The sequence below is a fragment of the Gopherus evgoodei genome, chromosome 3, assembly GCF_007399415.2.
Source record: "Gopherus evgoodei ecotype Sinaloan lineage chromosome 3, rGopEvg1_v1.p, whole genome shotgun sequence".
Taxonomy (NCBI): Eukaryota; Metazoa; Chordata; order Testudines; family Testudinidae; genus Gopherus; species Gopherus evgoodei.
The window spans coordinates 99,428,385-99,449,815 of NC_044324.1; the positions used below are offsets into that span (position 1 = coordinate 99,428,385).

Genomic DNA, 21,431 nt, shown 5'->3' on the forward strand with positions numbered 1-21,431 from the left:
CTCCAATTCGCCCCCTTTGCCACTTTTTAACCCGTCAAAAGCAATCAGCAGAATGTTATGGTTAATAAGGGCAGGGCTGAAGGGCAGTGGCTTCAGCAATGAACTGAACATGCTCAGTACAGTAAGTAGCACATTCCTAGGGAGAGCACTTTACTACACTGCACCTTGGCACCATCCCCAGGTTCGCCTCTGCAACAGGGCTGCCCAGGGGATGCAGGGGGCCTGGGGCAAAGCAATTTTGGGGGGGGCCACATAAATAAAAAAAAGTTACAATTCTATAGAATAGTCTCATGGGGGCGTCTGTGGAGCCCTGCTCTGCAATAGTAGCGCTTATGAGCCAGAGTATCTGAATTTTGCAGGTCTAACGCCCCTGCAAAGCCCCGATCCTCCCCCTGCTGCAGATCTCGCCAAGCATCGGCTGCAGGCCCAGGCCCGTCCCCGCCCCTTGCCACCGAGTCACTCCCGTTCCCCCACCCACCACGGCCAGGCTGCCCTGACGCCAGAGGCGGAAACGAGGAAGACACGCTCCTGCATCACGTGACCCCGGCGTAGTCTGCAGCCCCTGTCGCGCTTCAGCGCCCCCCCAACACGTGACAGCCAAGCCTCAGACCTAACACAGCCACTGACGAGTGGCGCCCGCCCAAAGCGAAGCTGGTTGTGTCCCAAGGGCGGGGCAGGGAAAGGCAGAGCAGGGAAGGGGGAGGGGGCTGTCAGTGACTGAGAGAAACAACCAACAGTCAGTCTAGACTTGAACATTAATGTGGATTAAGGCAGGGCGTGAATTTTAGGCAGGTTACTGCTCCGGATTGACTCCTTGCCAGATACTTTTATTCCAGAACAAAAATGCTCTATTCTGAATTAGTTAATGGTGGGGTGGCCACTGCGACATTCCCTGCATAAAGGATGATCTGATACTTCCAGAAATGGCGTGGGGCCGCCCCTGCTGGCTGAGCTTGTACATACACCAGTGTGTGGGGGTCCTCTTTTAAGAGCACATCACCCCCCCCCCCCGGCGACCCCACAGACGTGATTTTGCCTGCATGGGGTTTTTGAAGTCACACCGGAAGTCACACTGTCCAATGCCAGACAAAACTATCTCAGATTTTGTCCAAGTTTTGTCTGGCATTGGACAAAGCATGTCAGATTTTGTCCAGGTGGGGGGGGGAATAAGGCACCCCAAAAGAAGACTGACGCCTGCCTCCAAATCGGATGACTAGTCTCGCTAGTTTACACTGGTTTAAAGTCCTTCAAACTGAAACACTCTTATTCTTGACTGTGTGCACGGATGGAGTGAATCAGCAATAGCTCTTCCCGAGTAATTTCCCGTTTAAAAGTGGATTAAGATGAACCGGAACAAGCGTCCACACGGAGCGCCTGTTACAGCTAATCCAGAGTCACTCCATGTGTAGACAAACCACACGGTGGAGGGGAACTGCCGGCTGCCTAGGTCAGCTCAGACCTGCCCGGTCGAGAACAGAGCTGGGAATGTGTCACGGCTTCAGCTCCTCCCCCTTGCCCGGGGAGCAGCCCCGGCAGCCGCCGCCGCGCGGAGCAGAGTGCGCCTGCGCGGCCGCCCGGGTGGCTGGGCCGTGGCGGAGCGTTCCATGGCCGGCGGCGCGGGACCATGACCGATTACAGCGAGGAGCAGCGCAACGAGCGGGAGGCGCTGGAGTCCATCTACCCGGACTCGTTCACGGGTCAGCCGCGGCGCCGCGCGGGGGGAGCCCTGCCCGGCCCGGCCCGGCCCGGCCCGGGGAGGCGGCGGCTGGCGCAAGCTTCCCTGCAGCGGGGCGGGAGTGGACGCGGGGCCCGCTCTGTGCACGGCGCGCAGCTCCCCAAGCGCCTCCCGGCTGCTGCAGCTTCGTGCCCGGGCAGGGAGCCGCGGGCTGGGGGCGGCGGAGCCGCTCTTTGGGTCCCAGCGCTGGAGGCAGCAGCCACGCACCTAGCAGCGCCCCCTCCTCCCCGCCTTGGCCCGTGCAAAGAGGGTCCAACAGGTGCGGGGTCCCTGGTCCTCTTTAAATACGCCGGTTACACGGCACAAGCCTCGTGGGAGTGCTGTGGAGTTACCTGGCTTCCCCGACGCGCGGGACAGCCGACCCGGGCTGACTCCTGCCACCTGCCCCGCTGAGCAGAGCGACTGGCCTGCGCTGGGTTAGTTCTCACTAGTCCCGGGCTGCTCCCGGCCCCCTCCGTAGGTTCCTGACCTTGAGTTGCCTTTCGTGTCGTGTGTCAGTCCGGCTTTTGTGGCACCCCTCGTTGCTGGTAGGCCACAGCACTCCTAGCTCACCCTGCTCCAGCAGGACGCCGGGGAAGGTCTAGGACGAGCACCTTTGGGCGAGCTTTTACAAGCAGGGCTCTTGTGGACACCTGGGTGGAAATTAAAGACAAAAATGAGTTAACTTGATGCCCTGTTTAGCTTTCCTTCCTCGTTTCTGATCCTCGCCAGGCATGTGGCATTGCTGAGCAGGTAACAGATGCTCTCTTTGCCTCCCTACTTGTTGCATTACCAATACCTGCCTTTTTTTTTCATAGTTTCACAGGCCAGAATGGAGCATTGTGATAATCTAGTCTACCCCCCTGTAAAACACAAGACAGAGCTTCCCCCAAATAATTCAGTTTTGCTTATTGCTTTGTAAAGACCTGTGAGGTAAAGGAAGTGGCAGTAAATCCAAACTCTTCTTATTCTAGACTTAATTAAATGTGCAAGTGCTGGGGTTCTTTATTTTTCAGATTCTTATTTAATTGTCTTGCTGCTTATGTCAGCCTTTTAAAATCTGTGCTGAAGTTATTTTAGCTTGTTGTTAAGCCAAAGTTATTACCAGTGACTCAAGATGCAGAATCCTTGAACATAATGAAGTCATAGATCAAAGCTGTAAAATGCCATTTGACCTGAGCCAACTCTCACTGCCAGGATTTCCTCAAGCCCAGAAAAAAGTGTATTGTAGTTTGCAACAGCAACAGCAGGGCTTAGGTCAGATTTTAAGACTTTTTGATGAAAATTTGTTCACTTGCTTACACTCCTGAATAATCAGGTGAATTTCACTCTGTCTTCCCAGTGCAAATCCAGAACATGGGCTGTAATAGAGTCCCCCTCTGGCCATTACTCCAGGCAAAGTGCTACAGCCTCTCTGAAAAAATTGTACAATGAACTGGAACCACTAATATGCAAAATTGTGGGTCTCATGTGCCCATCCTTCTTCCCAGATTATGTACAGTTGTCAGAGACACCCCCCCTTGTGGTGCTGCTCTTCTAGGGGCTCCCTACATAGTCCTCATAAAGCAGTGGTCTCAAACTTTTGTACTGGTGACTCCTTTCACACAGCAAGCCTCTGGGTTCAACCCCCCCCTTATCAATTAAAAACACATTTTTATATTTAACACCATTATAAATGCTGGAGGTGAAGCGGGGTTTGGGGTGGAGGCTGACAGCTCATGACCCTCCATGTAATAACCTCATAACTCACTGCGGGGGTCCCAACCCCCAGATTGAGAACCCCTGTCATAAAGTGTGTAACTGGTGGTTAGGACTTGGGTTTGTGGTCTTAGGTTAATTTAACTTCCATCTCTAAATTGTTCATGTCAGCAATTAATTGCCTACACCTGTCATATCACTTCCAAAGTTAAATTGCTGATTCTTTGAGGCAGGATCCAAGCATTTCTGTTTTCTCTGAAAAGTATTTCCCACTTTTCCGGTAGCTTTTTAAAAATATCTATAGGAGCTTATTTCTATTTTGTAGAGTTGCTACATATTCTTCCTATAATAAAGATAGAAATGCACCCTTTGCAGTTCTTCTGCTCATCAGTGAGGCTGGTAATGAATAGGTAGTGAATGAGCAGCTGCATTTAGACCCAGAAAGCACCTGGTATTCAGTATGCATATAATTAATTCATAAACCGACATGTTAACAGAGAAAAACTTAATCAAAATTAGATTTGCACTGTATCTATATCCTTTTGGTGAACAAACATTTTGTGTGAGATACATGTACATTCTGTAATAGCAGAAGAACAAAACAGACATTGCATCATCAAGAAGAGAAAATACTTAATCTAGAGAAAAAAATTAACGTATTGGAGGCTTCTTAGTGACCTAGAGATGTTCCGGTTTAATGAAATAGTAGGAACAAGGTAGCACAAATATGCTAGTGAAGAAAAGGTGTCAGACTTTAAAAATCTCTCATTTATTTACTATTTCTTTTTTTTTTGTACAGTGTTATCAGAAAACCCAACAAGTTTCACTATCACAGTGACATCTGAAGCAGGAGAAAATGATGAAAGTAAGCTGGTCATGGGGAAAACTTTTCTTTATAACTTTTTAAATTATAAGGCCTGATTGTTTTAAAATATTATCCCAAAAATCTGTGTCCTTCAGATTATCTCTAATAGACATAATGTGAAATAACCTGCTGTGGGAAATCTGGTTGGCCTTGTGTAAACGGCTCTGAATATCGGGTAAGCCTACAGCGGTAGTTGGTGTTTCAGAATAGTTTACAATTATGTTTTCCTAGATCTGTTATTTAAGAACTCTGAATCTACTGTTAATATGTTCTGATCATTAGACTTGCCCAATCAGAACAATTCCTTGTGATGTTTAAAGTATAGCTTATTGTTACCTCTAGAAATGTAAAAACAACGAGGAGTCCTTGTGGCACCTTAGAGACTAACGAATGTATTTGGGCATAAGCTTTCATGGGCTAAAACCCACTTCATCAGATGCATGGAGTGGAAAATAGAGGCTAAATTTGTTAGTCTCTAAGGTGCCACAGGAACTCCTTGTTGTTTTTGGTGATACAGACTAACAAGGCTGCTGCTCTGAAACCTGTCACTAGTAGTTGTTTGTTGGTTGGGTGTGATCCTGCTTCTGTTGAAGTCCGTAAGAGCATGTCCTTAATCATTAAAACATGACAGTCTATGTAAAGTGTAGATTTGAAGTGTATAACACAGGGGTAGGCAACCTATGGAACGAGTGCCGAAGGCAGCACACGAGCTGATTTTCAGCGGCACTCACACTGCTTAGGTCCTGGCCACCGGTCCAGGGGGCTCTGCATTTTAATTTAATTTTAAATGAAGCTTCTTAAACATTTTAAAAACCTTATTTACTTTACATACAACAATAGTTTAGTTATATATTATAGACTTATAGAAAGAGACTTCTACAAACATTAAAATGTATGACTGACATGCGAAACCTTAAATTAGAGTGAATAAATGAAGACACGGGACAGCACTTCTGAAAGGTTGCCGGCCCCTGGTGTAGCAGTTCAGAACTGCAGGAAGCTCCGCCAGTCAGTCACAATAATGGTTCAGTATGTCTTCATATCACAGACTAGCTGCTCAGTACTCAGTCTCTGGTCACTGTACAAATGCTGACTAGGGTATTTACATACCAGATATTGTGGTACAAATAGGCTATATAATGGTTTGGTGCAAGACATTTTTTTGGTGGCATGGTGTACTAGATTGGCACTGAACTGGGATCAAGGAACTCCTGAATTCTAATCTTGGATTTGCTGTTGGCCCACTGTATAGCTCTGGACAAGTCACTTAATCTCTCTGCCTTACTTTGTTCTTTAAAAGGTGATATTGCTTGCTGATCTGTAGTACCTCAGAGGAGTATTACGTAGAATAATTACTGTTTCTAATGTGAATTGAACATGTTAACAGCTAGTAAGTGCTAAGAATTATCTCCTGTGTAATGGGTAACTTTTATAGCGCTTCTGAGGGTTAATGATGAGTTGAGATTCATATATTATATTCAAACCAACTGTTATAATTACAGCATGTATGTAAGGTGATAGTTCCATTTTTAAAATACTGTTTTTATTTAAAAACCTGTTGTGGATTGTTAGAATAACTATTGTTTGATATAAACTTTAACATTAAGAGTTAATATATATGAAGTTTAAGGCTGGCACACTAAGATTGCCTTTTGTACCATAGCTGTCCAGGCAACCCTTAAATTTACCTATGGAGAAAAATATCCAGATGAAACTCCACTTTATGAAATATTCTCCCAGGAGAACCTTGAAGATAATGATGTCACAGACATATTAAGCCTTCTAGCGCAACAGGTAAGGCAAATTAAGACTATATTGACTCTCTTATTGATGTCATTTCACAAATCATTGGTTTGGGAGGTGAATCAGGGACAGTAAATTCGGATGCTAACCAAAACTTAGAAGAGCATATGTCTTATGAATTGGTTTGTGCATTCTGCTGTGGGGAGTCACCCTGACATCAACTTGAGTTTAATTTTCCAAACCCTAAGACTTTGCTTTTTGACCGTTATAAAAAGTTGCCTAGTGTATATTTAAAACAAAACATTATGCTCTTTTTTTTTTTAATGCCATGTAAGAATAATAGTTCAGCCGCATAAAAATGCGTGATCAAGCTTCAGAAATGGTGATGTTTAAACAAGGTACAAAGAAGAGCTACTAGGCTAAGTGGGTTTTGGAGGGCCTATCTTATGAGAGCAGACTAAACTAGCTTGGCTTGTTTAGCCTGTGGCCTGACCTACGCTACAATGTCAGTGGCTACTCTACAGCCTTGTTTTTGACAATGTAAGTGCCTACTACACCGACATAATAACTCCACGTCCACGAGAGGCCTAGGGCTTGTGTTGGTGTAGTTAGGGTGAGGCAGTGTCACTGCATTACTTACTGTGGCTGTTCGCTGTCTTGTCAATTTCATAGCAGGAATCCTGAAATTGACAAGAAAGCAGGGCAGCTAGAGCAAGGGGCAAGAAGCTCCAAGTGGCTTCTTGCCCCTAGGAGGGAGTAAAGCAGTCTGCTGGGGGCAGCCAGGTGCCCAGTAGGGAACTGCCAGCAGAGCTAAGAGACTGGGTTCTCAGCTCCCCACACTGTCTCTCTTAAATTGGGAAGAGCTCCTGGTGAGGACACTCGCCATCAACCAAGGAGGATAGTGTGGACATATACCACCAAAGTAATTTCTGTGGTAAAGTTGACCTAACATAGGTCGACTTATATTTCTAATGTGGAAGAAATGAACTCCACTCTCAGGTTGAAAGCAACAAAATCAGAGACAGCTTTATTCCGGACATGCAGTTGCAAGGGAAGGACACAATTGACAGAAAGCATCTCTGCCTCAGTTTCTCCAAAGTACAAGCAAAATCATATAAGCATTTATACCTCTTCATGACGTCCATTAATTAAAAACATCTGCATTTTATTTAGGCTATTTGCTATCTATTCCAGTATTTTCTCTTTCTCTTCTCAAACATCATTATCTCAAGGCTAGGTTACACTGACTGGTCTACTGTTTTACACTCGCTTCTGATGTGAGCCCTGCTTCTACAGATCTCGCAATATTAGGCTAAGACTTGACAGAATACTTGCTCTGTCTCTTATACTTAAATGACTGCACTTAAACCCTCTCTTTCTTTCCCTGTTTCTGCACTAGTATAGATTTACCCTAAGAAAATGAAGTCTGCAATGGGATCTGATTGCTTCCTATAAATACATGAAAGGGATAAACACCAGCGAGGATGAAGAGCTATTTAGTCCTTTAGAACAAATTGGTATTAACTGGCCATCAACAAATTCAGGCTAGTAATTCGAAGGTTTCTAACTGTCAAAGAAATGAGGTTCTGAAACAGCCTCGCAGTAGGAGATGTGGGGCAAACAACTTAGTTTTAAGAGAGAGCTGGACAAATTTACAAGTGGGATTGTATGAGAGAGTTGTTTGTGATGGTGGGGAGGCAGGGCTTGGCAGCCGCAGCCCTGAGGATCATTTTTTTTCTTGTCTGATATTCCTAAAATCTCATGTGCAAGGGCTTCGGCCAGTCACTTGTTCAGATCAGGAAGAGATTCCCCTATCTCCCCCTCTACACCCCATTTTTTTCCTTTTCGTTTTCTCTGAAGCATCAGAGATGGCCATGACTGGAGATGGGACGTTGGATCGTGTGGGCTAACTGATCACCATATGTGGGGTGGGAAAGAATTTCCCCCCAAGTCAGATTGGCAGTGACATTGGAGTTTTTTGCCTTCCTTTGCATCGTAGGTGCAGGTAGCTTGCCAGGATCATCTGGGTATATTTCACTTAATGAATATCATTGCAGAGGTCTCGAGCACTGGTCCCTCCTATTCTCTGCCAATGGCACATAATAGTTTAGTCTACTGTGGGCTGTAATTCTTTGGTCTAATTTTGGTTGTTGGGTTTAGTGTGTGGGTGTTGGTGGCCTGTGATATATAGGCGATCAAACAAGATGATCTGGTGGTTCCTTCTGGCCTTAAACTCTGAGAATGACAAAGTAAGGTTAAGTTGGGTCCTGTGTTTAAGTTCACAAACACAACAACAAAGCTCTAAATAAATTGTTTAACACCTCTCTTGCGCCACAACTTTTGCTTGGCACAGATGCCTTTGATTGTATTTAACAGTTTTGTGTAAGTAAGTTGCCTGATATTAAGACTTCCAAAATAAAAGAAAACTCACTAGGTCTTTGGACAACTAGAGTATAAGGAAGTATTAAGGCACTTAAGAAAGAAACTAAAAATCAAGACAAGACCTTGCTACTAACTGTGAGCTAGCTGAACGATTCTAGCATGCATGTTTCTGATAGGACTGGTAACTGCAGTGAGGACTGGGGACAGAGTGCTGAGATGCGGCCTTCGCTACCGTTTTGGCTTGTGCAGGTAGTTAGTAAGCTGTGAGTATGTCTACCCTGCAGCTGAGAGTGAGCCTGTAATGGCCGTACTGTAATTTTTAGCAGCTTGGGCTCTCAAGCCCACCCAACCCCTTGGGTCTGAGCTCGAGCTATAACCTGAGTCTCCTCCAGAGCCACAGTGTCCACGTCGCTATCTTTACTGTGATGGCTCAAGCTCCATTGGCACAAGTCAGTCTACTGGGCTGGAAGGCTCACTTTGAACTGCAGTGTAGACAGACCCAGAATGACTCTAGGACACTAGGGAGTTCTGTCCCCACCTGCTTTAAAATTATTTAATTTAACAAACGTGTTCAGGTTTTTGTGGTTAATTAGCAGCACCCTGTATCACCTTCCTGCCAAAAGTGCAGGCTATAATCAGACGGTATTAATAACCTGTTGTGAAGATAGTAATTATTGGTTAAAAACGTTGATATCCCTAAGTATCAATCTTAATGGTTTCGGTTAATGATTAAACTCCGCTGCCAGCCCTGCATCCGAGGTCCCGGCTGCTGGCCTGGGGTCCCGGCAGGGGGATCTCACGTAAAATGCGGCAGCACCCTCCCCCCCGCACCCATAGTTCCCCGCTTATGTGAACTCCTTAACGGTTGATAAGAATCAATAGAATTTTAGTAAGTTTAATGGTTACTATTTTTAAACCCTAATAGTGACCTGAGAGAACAGTGCTGATGTTCTGCTGCTCTTCCTTCCTCTCTCACCTGGGATCATTTTAAGTGGCTTAAACCCAGTGAAATAAATTTGACTAAATTTCCAAAACTGGTGCAAGGCAATTCAGCTGTGAAACTTGCATTCCTACAGGACTAAGCATAAACATTTTCCAAACAGATGTACGGTGTAACCTCTCTGTCCACAATGAGTTTGCCTAGTGAATTGCCTGTCTGGGGCTGCTGCCTTTTATGTTGCAGGCAGAAGAGAACTTGGGGATGGTGATGATCTTCACTCTAGTGTCAGCTGTACAAGAGAAATTAAATGAAATAGTGGATCAAATAAAAACAAGGCAAGAGGAGGAAAAGAAACAGAAGGAAAGAGAAGCAGAGGAGGCAGAAAAGGTGGGTGAAGTATTCCATTTTCAACTAACAATTTTCTGGTTTTCCTTCCTAAAGCTGCTGTGGTTGCTGTACAATTGGCTAGTAGTAGAATTGTCCCAGACACACACAACTAGCAGAACCAGAAGCAATATTTAAAACTTCAGATGTAGTTACACACTGAGCACAACTTCATTGTTTTAATAAATCATAAATATTGCACTTTCCGGGTTGAATCTTTCTGGTATTAACTGAATGCATAATAGCTTCTGGCATTGCTTTAAAAGCTTGGGGCATGTGCTCTGACCACTTTACTCCCTTTGGACCCCCAAACAGCACAGAGAGTGGACATTGACATCATCCCTTTAGCCAAATATTCTTCCTTGAAATGAGAGAGTGCCCACTTAGTGCAGAGCTGGCGTTAACCAGCTCTATGCCATCCTCCATGTGGTTTTCATTTTAAGTGGAAGGAAAAGAAGAGACTAGAGTGTATTGGATTACTCTCATACTGTTCTCAGATGTTGAACAGTCCCTGGGGCACTGAGGCCGGCTGTTCAATTTTCTGATGCCTCCTCTCCCTCCTTTATAACGTGAATGCCACCAAGAAGAGAGGTAACGCCACTCCTCTGTCAGTCGATTGACTTGATGGAAAAGAAGTTGAATGGCTCAGCCTCTAGTGTCAGCCACACCCAATAGCCTCTTCACTGTAGCCCAGTATTTATTTGCCATCACTAAGCAGCTCTTCCCATTCTCAAGATGTGTTAGAAGAAATTCCGCCACTGAATTTTCACTTCTTTCGGTAGCAGCTAGATGATTGTAGGACTCAATATCCCTTCAGTTTGGATCCCATCACTGGTCTGTTCACACACACATGCTCTTTGGTGTTTCCCTGGTATTTACACATCAGAGTGCACAGCATTTCTGAAATCTCACATTATGAGGTTTGGCTGTGGGCTTTTACAAGCATAACGCACTCTGGAGGCCCCATAGTATGGAGGAATGTGATTGCACAGCAGGATCACTATGTAGTTTCCACATGAGGGTGGTGGTGGAAGGAACAATTATTCTCCTCTCCCTCCATGATATAGGACCAGCAAGACTCCTCCTCTATTTCACCCCTCTGTGGTACAGATATTAAATATAAACTTGTTCTATGGTTTTAGGAATTTTAATAGCAAATATTCATATACAAAGCATATCTGTCCATCCTTGCCACTCATGTACCTGCCCCTTGTTCATTGTGACTTGACCTAAACCACTAATAAGGTGCACTACCCACCTTTGCATATGCTGCTTTATCTTATTGGTATTACATTATAGATCTAAATCAAAACAGGGATTTTCTACAGTAGTTTTCTGTGAATAAATATGCAAGCTATACGTAAAAAGCAACAAGAATGTCACGCTTTTCACTGTCTTACTGTAGTGTGGGTTAATTTGCTATAAGAAACCTAGTTAAAATTGGTGCCTAGTAGTTATTGCTTCTTGGCATACAATAATTTCAACCGTAAAGAGAGTATTAATATTCACTCTTGCTTTGCCACCGAACTCTTAACTGTTTTTCTTTTGCAGCTATGTTTCCATGGCACTCCTGTTACAATTGAGAATTTCCTAAGCTGGAAAGCAAAGTTTGATGCAGAGCTCCTAGAAATTAAAAGAAAAAAGATGAAAGAAGAGGAGCAATCAGGCAGAAATAAATTAAGTGGTATGACTTTGCAGTTTTTCTCCAAGTTTGCCAATTTATCAGACCAGAATGTCAAATAATGAAACCATGTCCAAGAATTTTAATTTTTATACTAAAAGATTTGTCAGATGCCAATGAATGTCTGATTGTTAACAGGGAAGATTTATCTTGTAAATTGAGCGTTAGCGTCTTATTGTTATGCCTTACAAAAGAGGCTTGAGCATTTATGTTGGTGCAAGTGTGAATCCCGAATGTTTCCATTTTCCACATGAAACCCATTCACTACATCAAGGATTGGTGAGGAAAATTGGAAAGGGGAGGAAAATGGAGAGTGGTACAATAGGATAGTCTGTATTGAATTGGAACATATAGACTGCCAGCTCCACATTAAATTATTCAGCTGAATGTAGCTGTTGGTATTGTTTCTGGTTTGTTACTACAAAATAGTTGATATATTTGTTAAATGCATGAGACAGATAGTCTCTTCTTTATACTGGCTATCTCTTGTGCTCTAAGAAGTTTAGAAGCAGGGTTTGGTGGTGTTGCAATATTTCTACTGTTCGTATAATTTGGTTTAGTCTGCCCATATGCCATAAGGGGGGCAAAATTGATATCAAGTGGGCAAAGTCTGAATTACCTGTAGGAACTATCTATGGAGGAAGAAATCTTCTCCCCCAGACAACTGTACAGGTTGCATGTGGCTGCAGCAATTATCTCTGGAGAGGAGTAGTGATTGTGGCCTGTCATTGACCCCTTCCCTCCAATGGGATTACAGCCTCATAGATCCATATCTTCTCTTTTTAGGACCATGCTGGCCCACTGAAAGTATCCCCTCTATGTTTAAAATCAGGGCAGTGCTGCAGAGCTTGGCTCCATGGCACAGAAAGGGTGAAGACCATATAGAGACTTTCTGCTGTCTGGCCTCCCACACAGCTGAAATGCATCATTTTCATTGCATTTAAGCCTATTTGCTTGTGCATGACGAGAACCAGGGTTGTGCCAACAAAACAAATACTAATGATGTAGCTTGTGTGGAATAGGTTGATATCAGAGATGTGGTTTCAGAGCCTGAGGTATTGACTTGGATGAGAGTTTGACTGAATAAGGACCTCTGGATTTGGCTTCTGAGTATCGGAATTTTTTGCAGTATAGTTGTAGCCATGGGAGTCCCAGGATATTCAGGAGACAGCGTGGGTCAGGTAATATCTTTTACTTGACCAACATCAGTTAGTGAGAGAGAGAAGCTTTCGAGCCACACAGAGCTTCTCGTGTAACTTGTGAGGATATATATTAATTTATTAGGCTAAGTTCATGGAAATGTATGTTTGAAAGGATTTTGCTAAGTCTGACAGGTTTTCAGAAGCCATGTGTAGTAGCAATACAAATATAGGTGTCTTGAGCAATTTAATATGAATATTAAGCATGTTAAATGGTTTTTGAGTAGATAATGAATTCCATTAAATTCTTGGAAGATAGATAATGTGGGCATGGAAAGATTCATGTCCATTTTTATAAAAGGTTCCATTTTACTTTACATGGACACATGTAGGAAGGGGAATCAAATATATGCTGAATGCAACAAATATGGGCCTGATTGGCCCAAGTCAGTGCATGGAGACAACGATCTGACCTGTTGTGCATAGATGTGATGGATCCACAGCACCATATTCTTCCTTCTTGACACTTAAGGAGCATTGTGTTCGGCCTCCAGGCTGCAGGCAAAACCAGAGGAGACAGTAGGGGTGTATTCCTTATCTCAGCATCGGTTTCACCTGAGGCCAGGGCCGCCCGGGCCCGGGGGGTGGGGGCCAGGGGCGGGGAAGACAAGTGGGACAATTTGCCCCAGGCCCCACAGGGGCTCCCAGGAGAATATAGTATTCTATAGTATTGCAACTTTTTTTTATGGAAGGGACCCCTGAAATTGCTTTGCCCCAGGCCCCCTGAATCCTCTGGGCAGCCCTGCCTGAGGCTGCATTAATTCTTGCATAGAGCCCTTTTGCAGGGCCTGTTTCACCTGTAAGGGAAGGAATCCCAGAGAGATGGACAACACCTGCCCAGAAAGCTTAAAATTTAATAGGCAAAGAAGTAACTGGTCCAAGTATAATTTGAGCAAAATGCCAAAGGTACATAAATTATCAAATATTACTTTGATGTTATTTAAATATCAAAATTCTAAAATACTCTTACAAAATTTCATGTTACATGATTTTAGTAACTACATTCCAAGCTATCACTAATTTTAATATTTATTATTCTTTTTAGGAAAACAGCTATTTGAAACCGATCATAATCTTGACACATCTGACATACAATTCTTAGAAGAAGGTAAACTTCTGTTTTTTTCCCGTATTATTTGCACTATTGAAAGATTTGATTTGAAATTTGACTAAAGCTCAAATTGTGTAGCTTAGTTATGGTTAAGGCTAAGATTTTGTTGCAGTTATTTTTAGTAAAAGTCACAGGTCACGGGCGATAAACAAAAATTCACGGAACCCATGACCTGTCCATGACTTTACTAAGAATAACTGGGAGGGCAGAGCTAGGTAGAGGAGAGGAATGGAGTCCCAGCGGCCGCAGCGGGGTCGCAGCCATTGTAGGGGGACACAGCACCTGCTCTGGAGCTAGCCACAGCTGCAGAATAGGATGTGTGGCCCCAAATGCAGCTGCTTCCAAGCCCCGGTCACAGTAGGGGGGTGGAGGGAGGGATGGCTCCACAGCAGCCACTAGGCTGGGGCATGTGGCTCCGGCTGCAGCCCCTGCTAAGCCTGGCACACCACAGGGCTGGGGGGAGGGTGTCCACGGTGGAAGCCACGGTGCTTGGGGCAGCAGGGTTCTGATTCCAGCCAGCGCCACTTGAAAGGCAGGGGCACACAGTCCTGCTTCTGACAGCATAGAAGTCATAGAGGTCCGGTAAAGTCACTGAATCTGTGACTGTCGTCACCTCCATAACTAAATCCTAGCCTTAGTTGTGGTTAAAAGTTGTCTTAAATGTTTGTTTAATATGGGGAGAACTTCTTAATTAGAAATATTGTGAAGTAGTGTTTTTTAAAGAAACAAACCAAAAACACTGAGAGCATTAGCAAAATATATATTCTTCAAAACCAGTTTTTTAAGAGTTTTAAGTTAAACCAATATAATTTTCCCATTTGACTAGGGCCTTATTAACTCAGTCAGTTGATGCACAAGAAGCAATAGAATTCAGCTGTCTTAGCTTTCTTGACTCTTTAGGTCTATCAGAAGTAAAAAAACAGTAAAAACTTCTTTTGCCACTGATATTGGCAAGTAAAACTCTGAATACAAATTGGGGAGTGTGTTTTTATGCAGGTTCTGCCATGTTGATGATGATGTCAGCAACTTTATAGCAGAAAAATAGACCCCTGTGCACATTTTGTTCAAAGGTGTTCGGATTGTCACCAAGTTTTGTTTTGTTTTTCATGCATCTGAGGAAGTGGGTATTCACCCACGAAAGCTCATGCTTCAAAACGTCTGTTAGTCTATAAGGTGCCACAGGATTCTTTGCTGCTTTTACAGATCCAGACTAACACGGCTACCCTCTGATACTTGATATGTAAATGACCTTTACTTTAAAGCATTAACTTCTAAACCATACAGTGGTCCTAATTTAGTGTGCATCTGGTCCTGCTCCTGTCAGTGACAAAACGCCAACTGACTTCAGTAAGAACAGGATCTGGTCCTAAATGAGGATGTTGCTCTGGTGTCTTCTACCATGGGCACAACTGAGGTGTGCATGACAACATGAGAATGAGTAAGAAACTGCGGTTTAGTTTTAAATAACTCCATTTTAATAGAGTGCCATATTGTAACTCTGACATTAATACACAATGGGAAGGAGGTGGATAAATCTCAGACCTTTTCTATATTATTACCTTTTAATTGAAAACAGAGGCCTCCTGTGAAATATGCACAGGTGAGAAATATAAGCTTGGAATTGTTTTAAGAGGCCAGTAGATGTCACTATTGTTCCATGCAGACCCAGCTATGACATACTGGAGGTTTTATCAGTCATTTATGTAGCTGTCGGAAGGAAATATGAAAATGTACAAAGCTGTACGGTATCTCTATGGACTAGTCTACACTAGAAGCGCTAAAGTGGTGCAGCTGCATAGTAGTGGGTCTGGTGAAGACGTTCTGTGCCGAGAGAGCCTGCTCTGTGAGAGGTGGTAGCTGTGTCCACACTAGCACTTAGGTCAGTGTAACTTAACATTGCTCAGAGGTGTGGCTTAGTCAAACCCTGAGTGACATAAGTTATACCAACATAACCTGTAGTGTAGACAAGCCCTATGACTTGCTATGACCACCATTGAAGCCTTGAAACAAGGTGGGAGTTTTTTTTTGTTGGCAGTTTTTTTGTTTGGAAGTACAAGTGTTTGAATTTTATCTGCTCTGCCTTTTCCCGTTAGACATCATAACTGATTTAAATGTAGAACTCTTGAATATATTTTTCATGTTTTTTCCATAAGTCTAGCCTTAGCAGTTCCTTAAAATATGTTGGTTTTTTTTATGTGCTTAACCAATAACAAGGGGTCAATGTATGAAAAAGGGTGGTTGACTTTAAAGAAAAAAGTTTCAGGTTTTGTTGCTTCCTTGTAAATCTCATATAGCTTTGCAATTTTTCCCTCTGTATAAAGTAACTGATACTGCTTCGTAAGCTAAATTCGTTTGGAAAAATTTAGACTGTTGCTTGATGTGCTGAGAAGAGGGAGGCTTGAGGAATTTGGAAAGATCTTATGCTGGGCTAACCAGCACTCCTCTAAACTGCTGTAGGTCAGATGTTCTCAAATAATATTCCAGTAGTTGCTGTCCTGAAAGCGACATGTGGCATTATGTTAGATGTAGATTTGAGGTGTTGTGTTTTTAATATTCCCATAGGCCCATATTTTGTACATAAGCGTAGAGTAACTTCATACACGTCATCCCTTTGATTTTATTTATTTATTTTACTTACACTTGTGTTTGCGAGATTGGGGCCATAGTTCCAGCTTCCAGGAATTTATCTTAGAATAAATTGGATAGTTTAGAACTATTGCCATCTCTTGGAACTAGCAGTTCATCAATGGGCTGTGGATATTTTACCTGTGTCACAATCAGCTCTGTTAAGCACTGGGGTGGGGAAAGCATCATTCTATTTAATAAAAAATTAGGGGGTGATTGTTCTTCCATCTATCCCCATTCTGTTCAAGTCAACATGTATGAATCAAACAGTAAAGTTCATTAAATTTGGACCGGCAACATGGAATAACTTTAAATAGTTGGTACCTGGGAATTGTTCTCTGTGGTGAAGCAGAGGACACAAAGGTTCTTAGACAATCTGATCTTTTCAGCTAGCTCAGAGGGTTTCAACCTTCTTTCGTATGCGGACCCCTAACAAATTTCAAATGGAAGTGCGGACCCCTTTGGAAATCTTAGACACAGTCTGTGGGCCCACAGGGGTCCACGGACCACAGGTTGAAAACCACTGAGCTAGCTGATAGAGAAGTAGCAGAGCAACGGGTCTTTCTTTTCTGTTTGAAGAATGAAGGGAAAAACCCCTCATTTTCTTTTTGCCGTTTCAATAAAAATCCATAGTAAAACACCATTTTGTTTTTTTTCACTCTTACAGCTGGAAACAGTGTGGAAGTAGATGAATCCTTGTTCCAGGAAATGGATGACTTGGAGTTGGATGATGAAGAGGATGACCCTGATTACAACCCTGTTGGTTTAGATAGTGACTAGACTGAATTTGCTGAACTGGCTGTGTCATTAGTATGCATGGACACGTGGGGAGAAAGAGGCAGTCAGGAAAGCCACAGTATCTGTGGCTCTACCATGCATGTATTGGTTTTCATTTTTGAAGGAAAAAAACTTTTAATTTCAGGAGAATACTCTTCTGATGACTTGCATCATAATTAATAAATTGACTTTAACATTTCAAATGTGAAATGTTAGGCATATCGTTAATCTGTATGAAGTCTAGAAACCTATACATCTGTTCTCTCTCCCTTCCGACCTCAGTAACTGCCCTTGAAGAGATCAGACATGCAAGATGACAAGGTGCTAGAGCAGATGCTGTACGTGCCACAATTCAAATGTGTGCTGAGCACCTATTCTGTTATCTTCAGCTTGAAATACGTGTGGAAGTTCTGGTGAAGAAATGGGGAGTGCTTACTATAAAACTGCTCTATTTGTGGGACTCTACAGTGCATCAAATACAACTTATTAATGGTGCTTCTAACCATTCTCATTCATTAACGGCTATAGAGAGACTGACTAGTGGTGACCTTCCAACTTCATACCACCTCGTCAGAGTTCCATGTTAGATGATATCCTTCCTCTTCCCCATACTACAGCAGCACCAGTAACGCTGCTGATGTTAAAGATAAAATAGTTTCTATGTTATAAAGGTGGTTCGATAACTTGGCCATTTCAGATTACATAAAATTGACATCTTGGATATGATTTTTTTTTAAAAGATAAAACCAGAGCAGTGAAAACCCTTTCATTCCTCTTGTTTTCAAATTTTAACTTTTTGGCCATAATCCAGACAAAGAATTTGGATAAAGTTCTAAAGGAGATGAAGGCCTTAAAATGATTTTCAAAAGTTAGATGGATCTGTTTGAAAGGCAACTTCTCTTTTGAACTTGTGCAGTAGTTAGCCCTATTGAAAATGTTATGAAAATAATAATTTAATGAATGGGACTTGTTTTCTACAATCAGCAGAATACAAGTCTACGCCATTGTAGTTAAACTTGAGTAACAGTTCAGAATATTGTCTCTCTCTTAGTAATTACAAGGTGTCATGTTGTCTAGATGTGAATCTAGTTGGCATTACCACTGTTGAAGCCAACCATTGTGAAAGTCCGTTAGTACAAGATAGAGCACAAAGATCCAGCCAAGCTGCAGGAAACAACATGCAGATATTAGCCCAGCTGTTTTCTTGGCATTATAGTGTCATCGGTGGCTCTGTGCTTTGCTGCACTGTTTTGTGTTCCACAGTAGTACATCTAGGAGAAGAGCAGTAGGATGGCTGGAAGATCACAGGCTGTGGAGAGAGGTGAGAAATGGAAGACTGTTGCTAATGGGAGAAATATGTAGCATGTCAATGTGGGTATAAGAGTAAGGAGGATGCTGTATTCGGCTTATAAAAAGGAACAGGAAAACATTTTAAATGAAGAAATAGAGGAAAGAGTGAATAAACCAAGGCAAGAGATATGAAGCAAAAATGAATAACTGAAATGTGGCGGGGAGGGGAGGCTAGCAAGACATGGAGGGAGGGGAGAAGACACTATTCTATTGTAACTCCTCTGTGGTTATAGATCAAGCTGCAATAGATGTTTTCTATTGATCATCAGTTACAAATGAAAATCCAAGGATCTCTGTGTTGCTAAATATTTTAGCAGGTTTACTTCTTGTTTATGAAGCTATGGTCTCTCTCCCTCTGATGGAAAAAATATTCATAATGTAATATAACATTTTTCAAAGATAACTTGCTCTTTTGTATAAAGTAGTTTGGGATACTTTGTACAAAAGGAACTAAGTACAAGTGTGACTTGTTAGTGTATGAGTGATTGTTCAGACAATAACTAGGCATGAAGCTAATTTCAAGAGACAGGTCTCCGAATAAATCAGGAACAGGGGTTGCCACGCCTCCTAGATGATTAAGGGTTCTGTGCGCAATTCAATTTTAATGTATTTTTAGTATGACTATTTTAGCTATCAGGGCTTCAAATAAGGTTTTTTGGTTTTTTTGTATGCAGAGTGTTTACTGCTATTGCCACATTTGTTTTGAGAACTAGAAATATTTAACTTCGTTACATATTTAGAAGTGAGACCCGTCAGCCCAGAAGATCCTATGTAGCATGATAGTGTCACATTCTGGGGTGCATTTCAGACCTGTGAGGACTCGCATCACTGCTTGGCCTGCACCCTTGCATGCCTCACAGTGCTTTACTGTTGTAGCTCCCAATTTGGGCCACCCACAACCAACCTGCCAGCATGCAGGTCACACTCTGAGTGTCCATGTATAGCTACAGACTTGGTCCAACAACTCTGACCCCAGCAGCCTGTCAGCAGCAGGCCAGCCACATTCTGACTTCTAGCAACCTTGGTTACTGCTTTCAGGGTTACACTAACACACACCCAAATTTTCCCCAAAAACATGTGTTCTGAGCTCTTTTGGACTGTTCAGATATTAGAGGTCCTTTGCACTTGTAAGGGGTCAAAATTCAGCTGTTTGCTAGACTCCTGGAGTTACCAAACAGTTCAGTTTAAACACAGCACTGAATTAGTTTGTTAAAATGAAATTAGTAGTTAAAAAATGAAATAAGTTAAAACTTACCTTGTTAAGATAAATTGAGTACATGTATAAAGTATTAGTCAGAAATGGTTACTAGAGAAATAAAGACAAAATGCCTTCTAGTAGCTGAAATTTAACAAGCTACACTTGATTCAAGGTAAAACCCTTACCAGAGGTTCCCAGCAACACAGATGACCATATTCTCTGGTCATGGTTTCCCCTCAGAGTTAAAGGGGTGGTTACTTAGTCTTTCTTAGGTGAAAGAGTGATAGAGGTTGGGGCCTGGTCTACACTAGGCATTTATACCGATTTTAGCAGCGTTAAACCGATTTAACGCTGCACCCGTCTGCACAGCGAGGCCCTTTATATCGCTAAAAAGGGCTCTTTAAACCGGTTTCTGTACTCCTCCCCAACGAGAGGAGTAGCGCTGAAATCGGTATTGCCATATCGGATTAGGTTTAGTGTGGCTGCAAAGTGACGGTATTGGCCTCTGGATGGTATCCCACAGTGCACCACTGTGACAGCTCTGGAAAGCAATCTGAACTCGGATGCACTGGCCAGGTAGACAGGAAAAGCCCCGTGAACTTTTGAATTGCATTTCCTGTTTGCCCAGCGTGGAGCTCTGATCAGCATGGGTAGTGATGCAGTCCCAAATCCAAAAGGAGCTCCAGCATGGACCGTACGGGAGATACTGGATCTGATCGCTGTATGGGGAGACAAATCTGTTCTATCAGAGCTCCGTTACAGAAGACGAAATGACAAAGCATTTGAAAAAATCTCCAGGCTATGATACAGAGTCCATAGCACCGTGCTGTGTGACAAGCATAACGGAAAGCCAAAGAATCAAATGGATGCTCATGGAGGAAGGGAGGGGGGGACTCAGGACTCCAGCTATCCCACAGTCCCTGCAGTCTCCGAGAAGCATCTGCATTCTTGGCTGAGCTCCCAATGCCTATAGGGTCAAACACATTGTCCGAGGTGGTTCAGGGTATATCTCATCAATTTACCTCCCTTTCCCCCTGTGAAAAGAAAAGGGGAAAAAATTGTTTCTGGACTTTTTTCAATGTCACTGTCTACTGCATGCTGCTGGTAGATGCGGTGCTGTGGCACTGAACAGCAGCATCTTTTCCCCTCTCCTCCCCGGTGGCAGATGGTACAGTACAAAATGACTGATAGCTGTCCTCATCATCCTGTGAGTGCTCCTGGCTGGCTTTGGTGAGGTCAGCTGGAGGCACCTGGGTAAAAATAGGAATGACTCCCGGTTATTCCCAGCAGCTGGTACAGAACAGCTGGTAACTGTCCTCATCATAGCAACTGGGGGTTGAACTCCATCAGCCCCTCCCCCCTTTCACGTCTAAAGAAAAGATTCTGGACTGTCATAGCAGTGGGATGCTGGGCTCCTCTCCCCGCACCGTTTAATGTCTTGCCTGGACTATCATAGCAGCTGGAGGCTGCCTCCTTCTCATTTTATCTCACTAAAAAGTCAGTGTTTCTTATTCCTGCATTCTTTATTACTTCATCACACAAATGGGAGACAGTGCAACGGTAGCCCAGAAGGGTTGGGGGAGGAGGGAAACAACGGGTGGGGTTGTTGCAGGGGCACCCCCTAGAATGGCATGCAGCTCATCATTTCTGTGGGATCTGACACAGAACAGCTGTGCTCTCTGGTTCTCTGACACACTGGTTCTCTAGTATACTTGCCCCATATTCTAGGCAGGACTGACTCCATTTTTAGATATAACATGAAGG

At 43.2% G+C, this 21,431-nt stretch overlaps 1 protein-coding gene across 1 annotated transcript; it reads left to right on the plus strand.

Moving 5' to 3' along the window:
* Positions 1–1,554: 1,554 nt before the first annotated feature.
* RWDD1 (RWD domain containing 1) lies at positions 1,555–19,044 on the plus strand. The gene is made up of 7 exons (XM_030556171.1): positions 1,555–1,697; positions 4,212–4,277; positions 5,941–6,071; positions 9,586–9,729; positions 11,278–11,410; positions 13,652–13,714; positions 17,010–19,044. Exons 1-7 carry the CDS (start codon positions 1,625–1,627, stop codon positions 17,120–17,122), a joined length of 723 nt encoding a protein of 240 aa, XP_030412031.1. The 5' UTR covers positions 1,555–1,624; the 3' UTR covers positions 17,123–19,044.
* The last annotated feature ends 2,387 nt before the right edge of the window (positions 19,045–21,431 follow it).

Excerpts from the sequence above, each read along its gene's own strand:
- RWDD1 (XM_030556171.1), top strand. The coding sequence starts at position 1,625 with ATGACCGATTACAGCGAGGAGCAGCGCAACGAGCGGGAGGCGCTGGAG. Across the intron at positions 4,278-5,940 it reads AGCAGGAGAAAATGATGAAA|CTGTCCAGGCAACCCTTAAA; the intron begins GTAAGCTGGTCA and ends TTTGTACCATAG. Across the intron at positions 9,730-11,277 it reads AAGCAGAGGAGGCAGAAAAG|CTATGTTTCCATGGCACTCC; the intron begins GTGGGTGAAGTA and ends TTTCTTTTGCAG.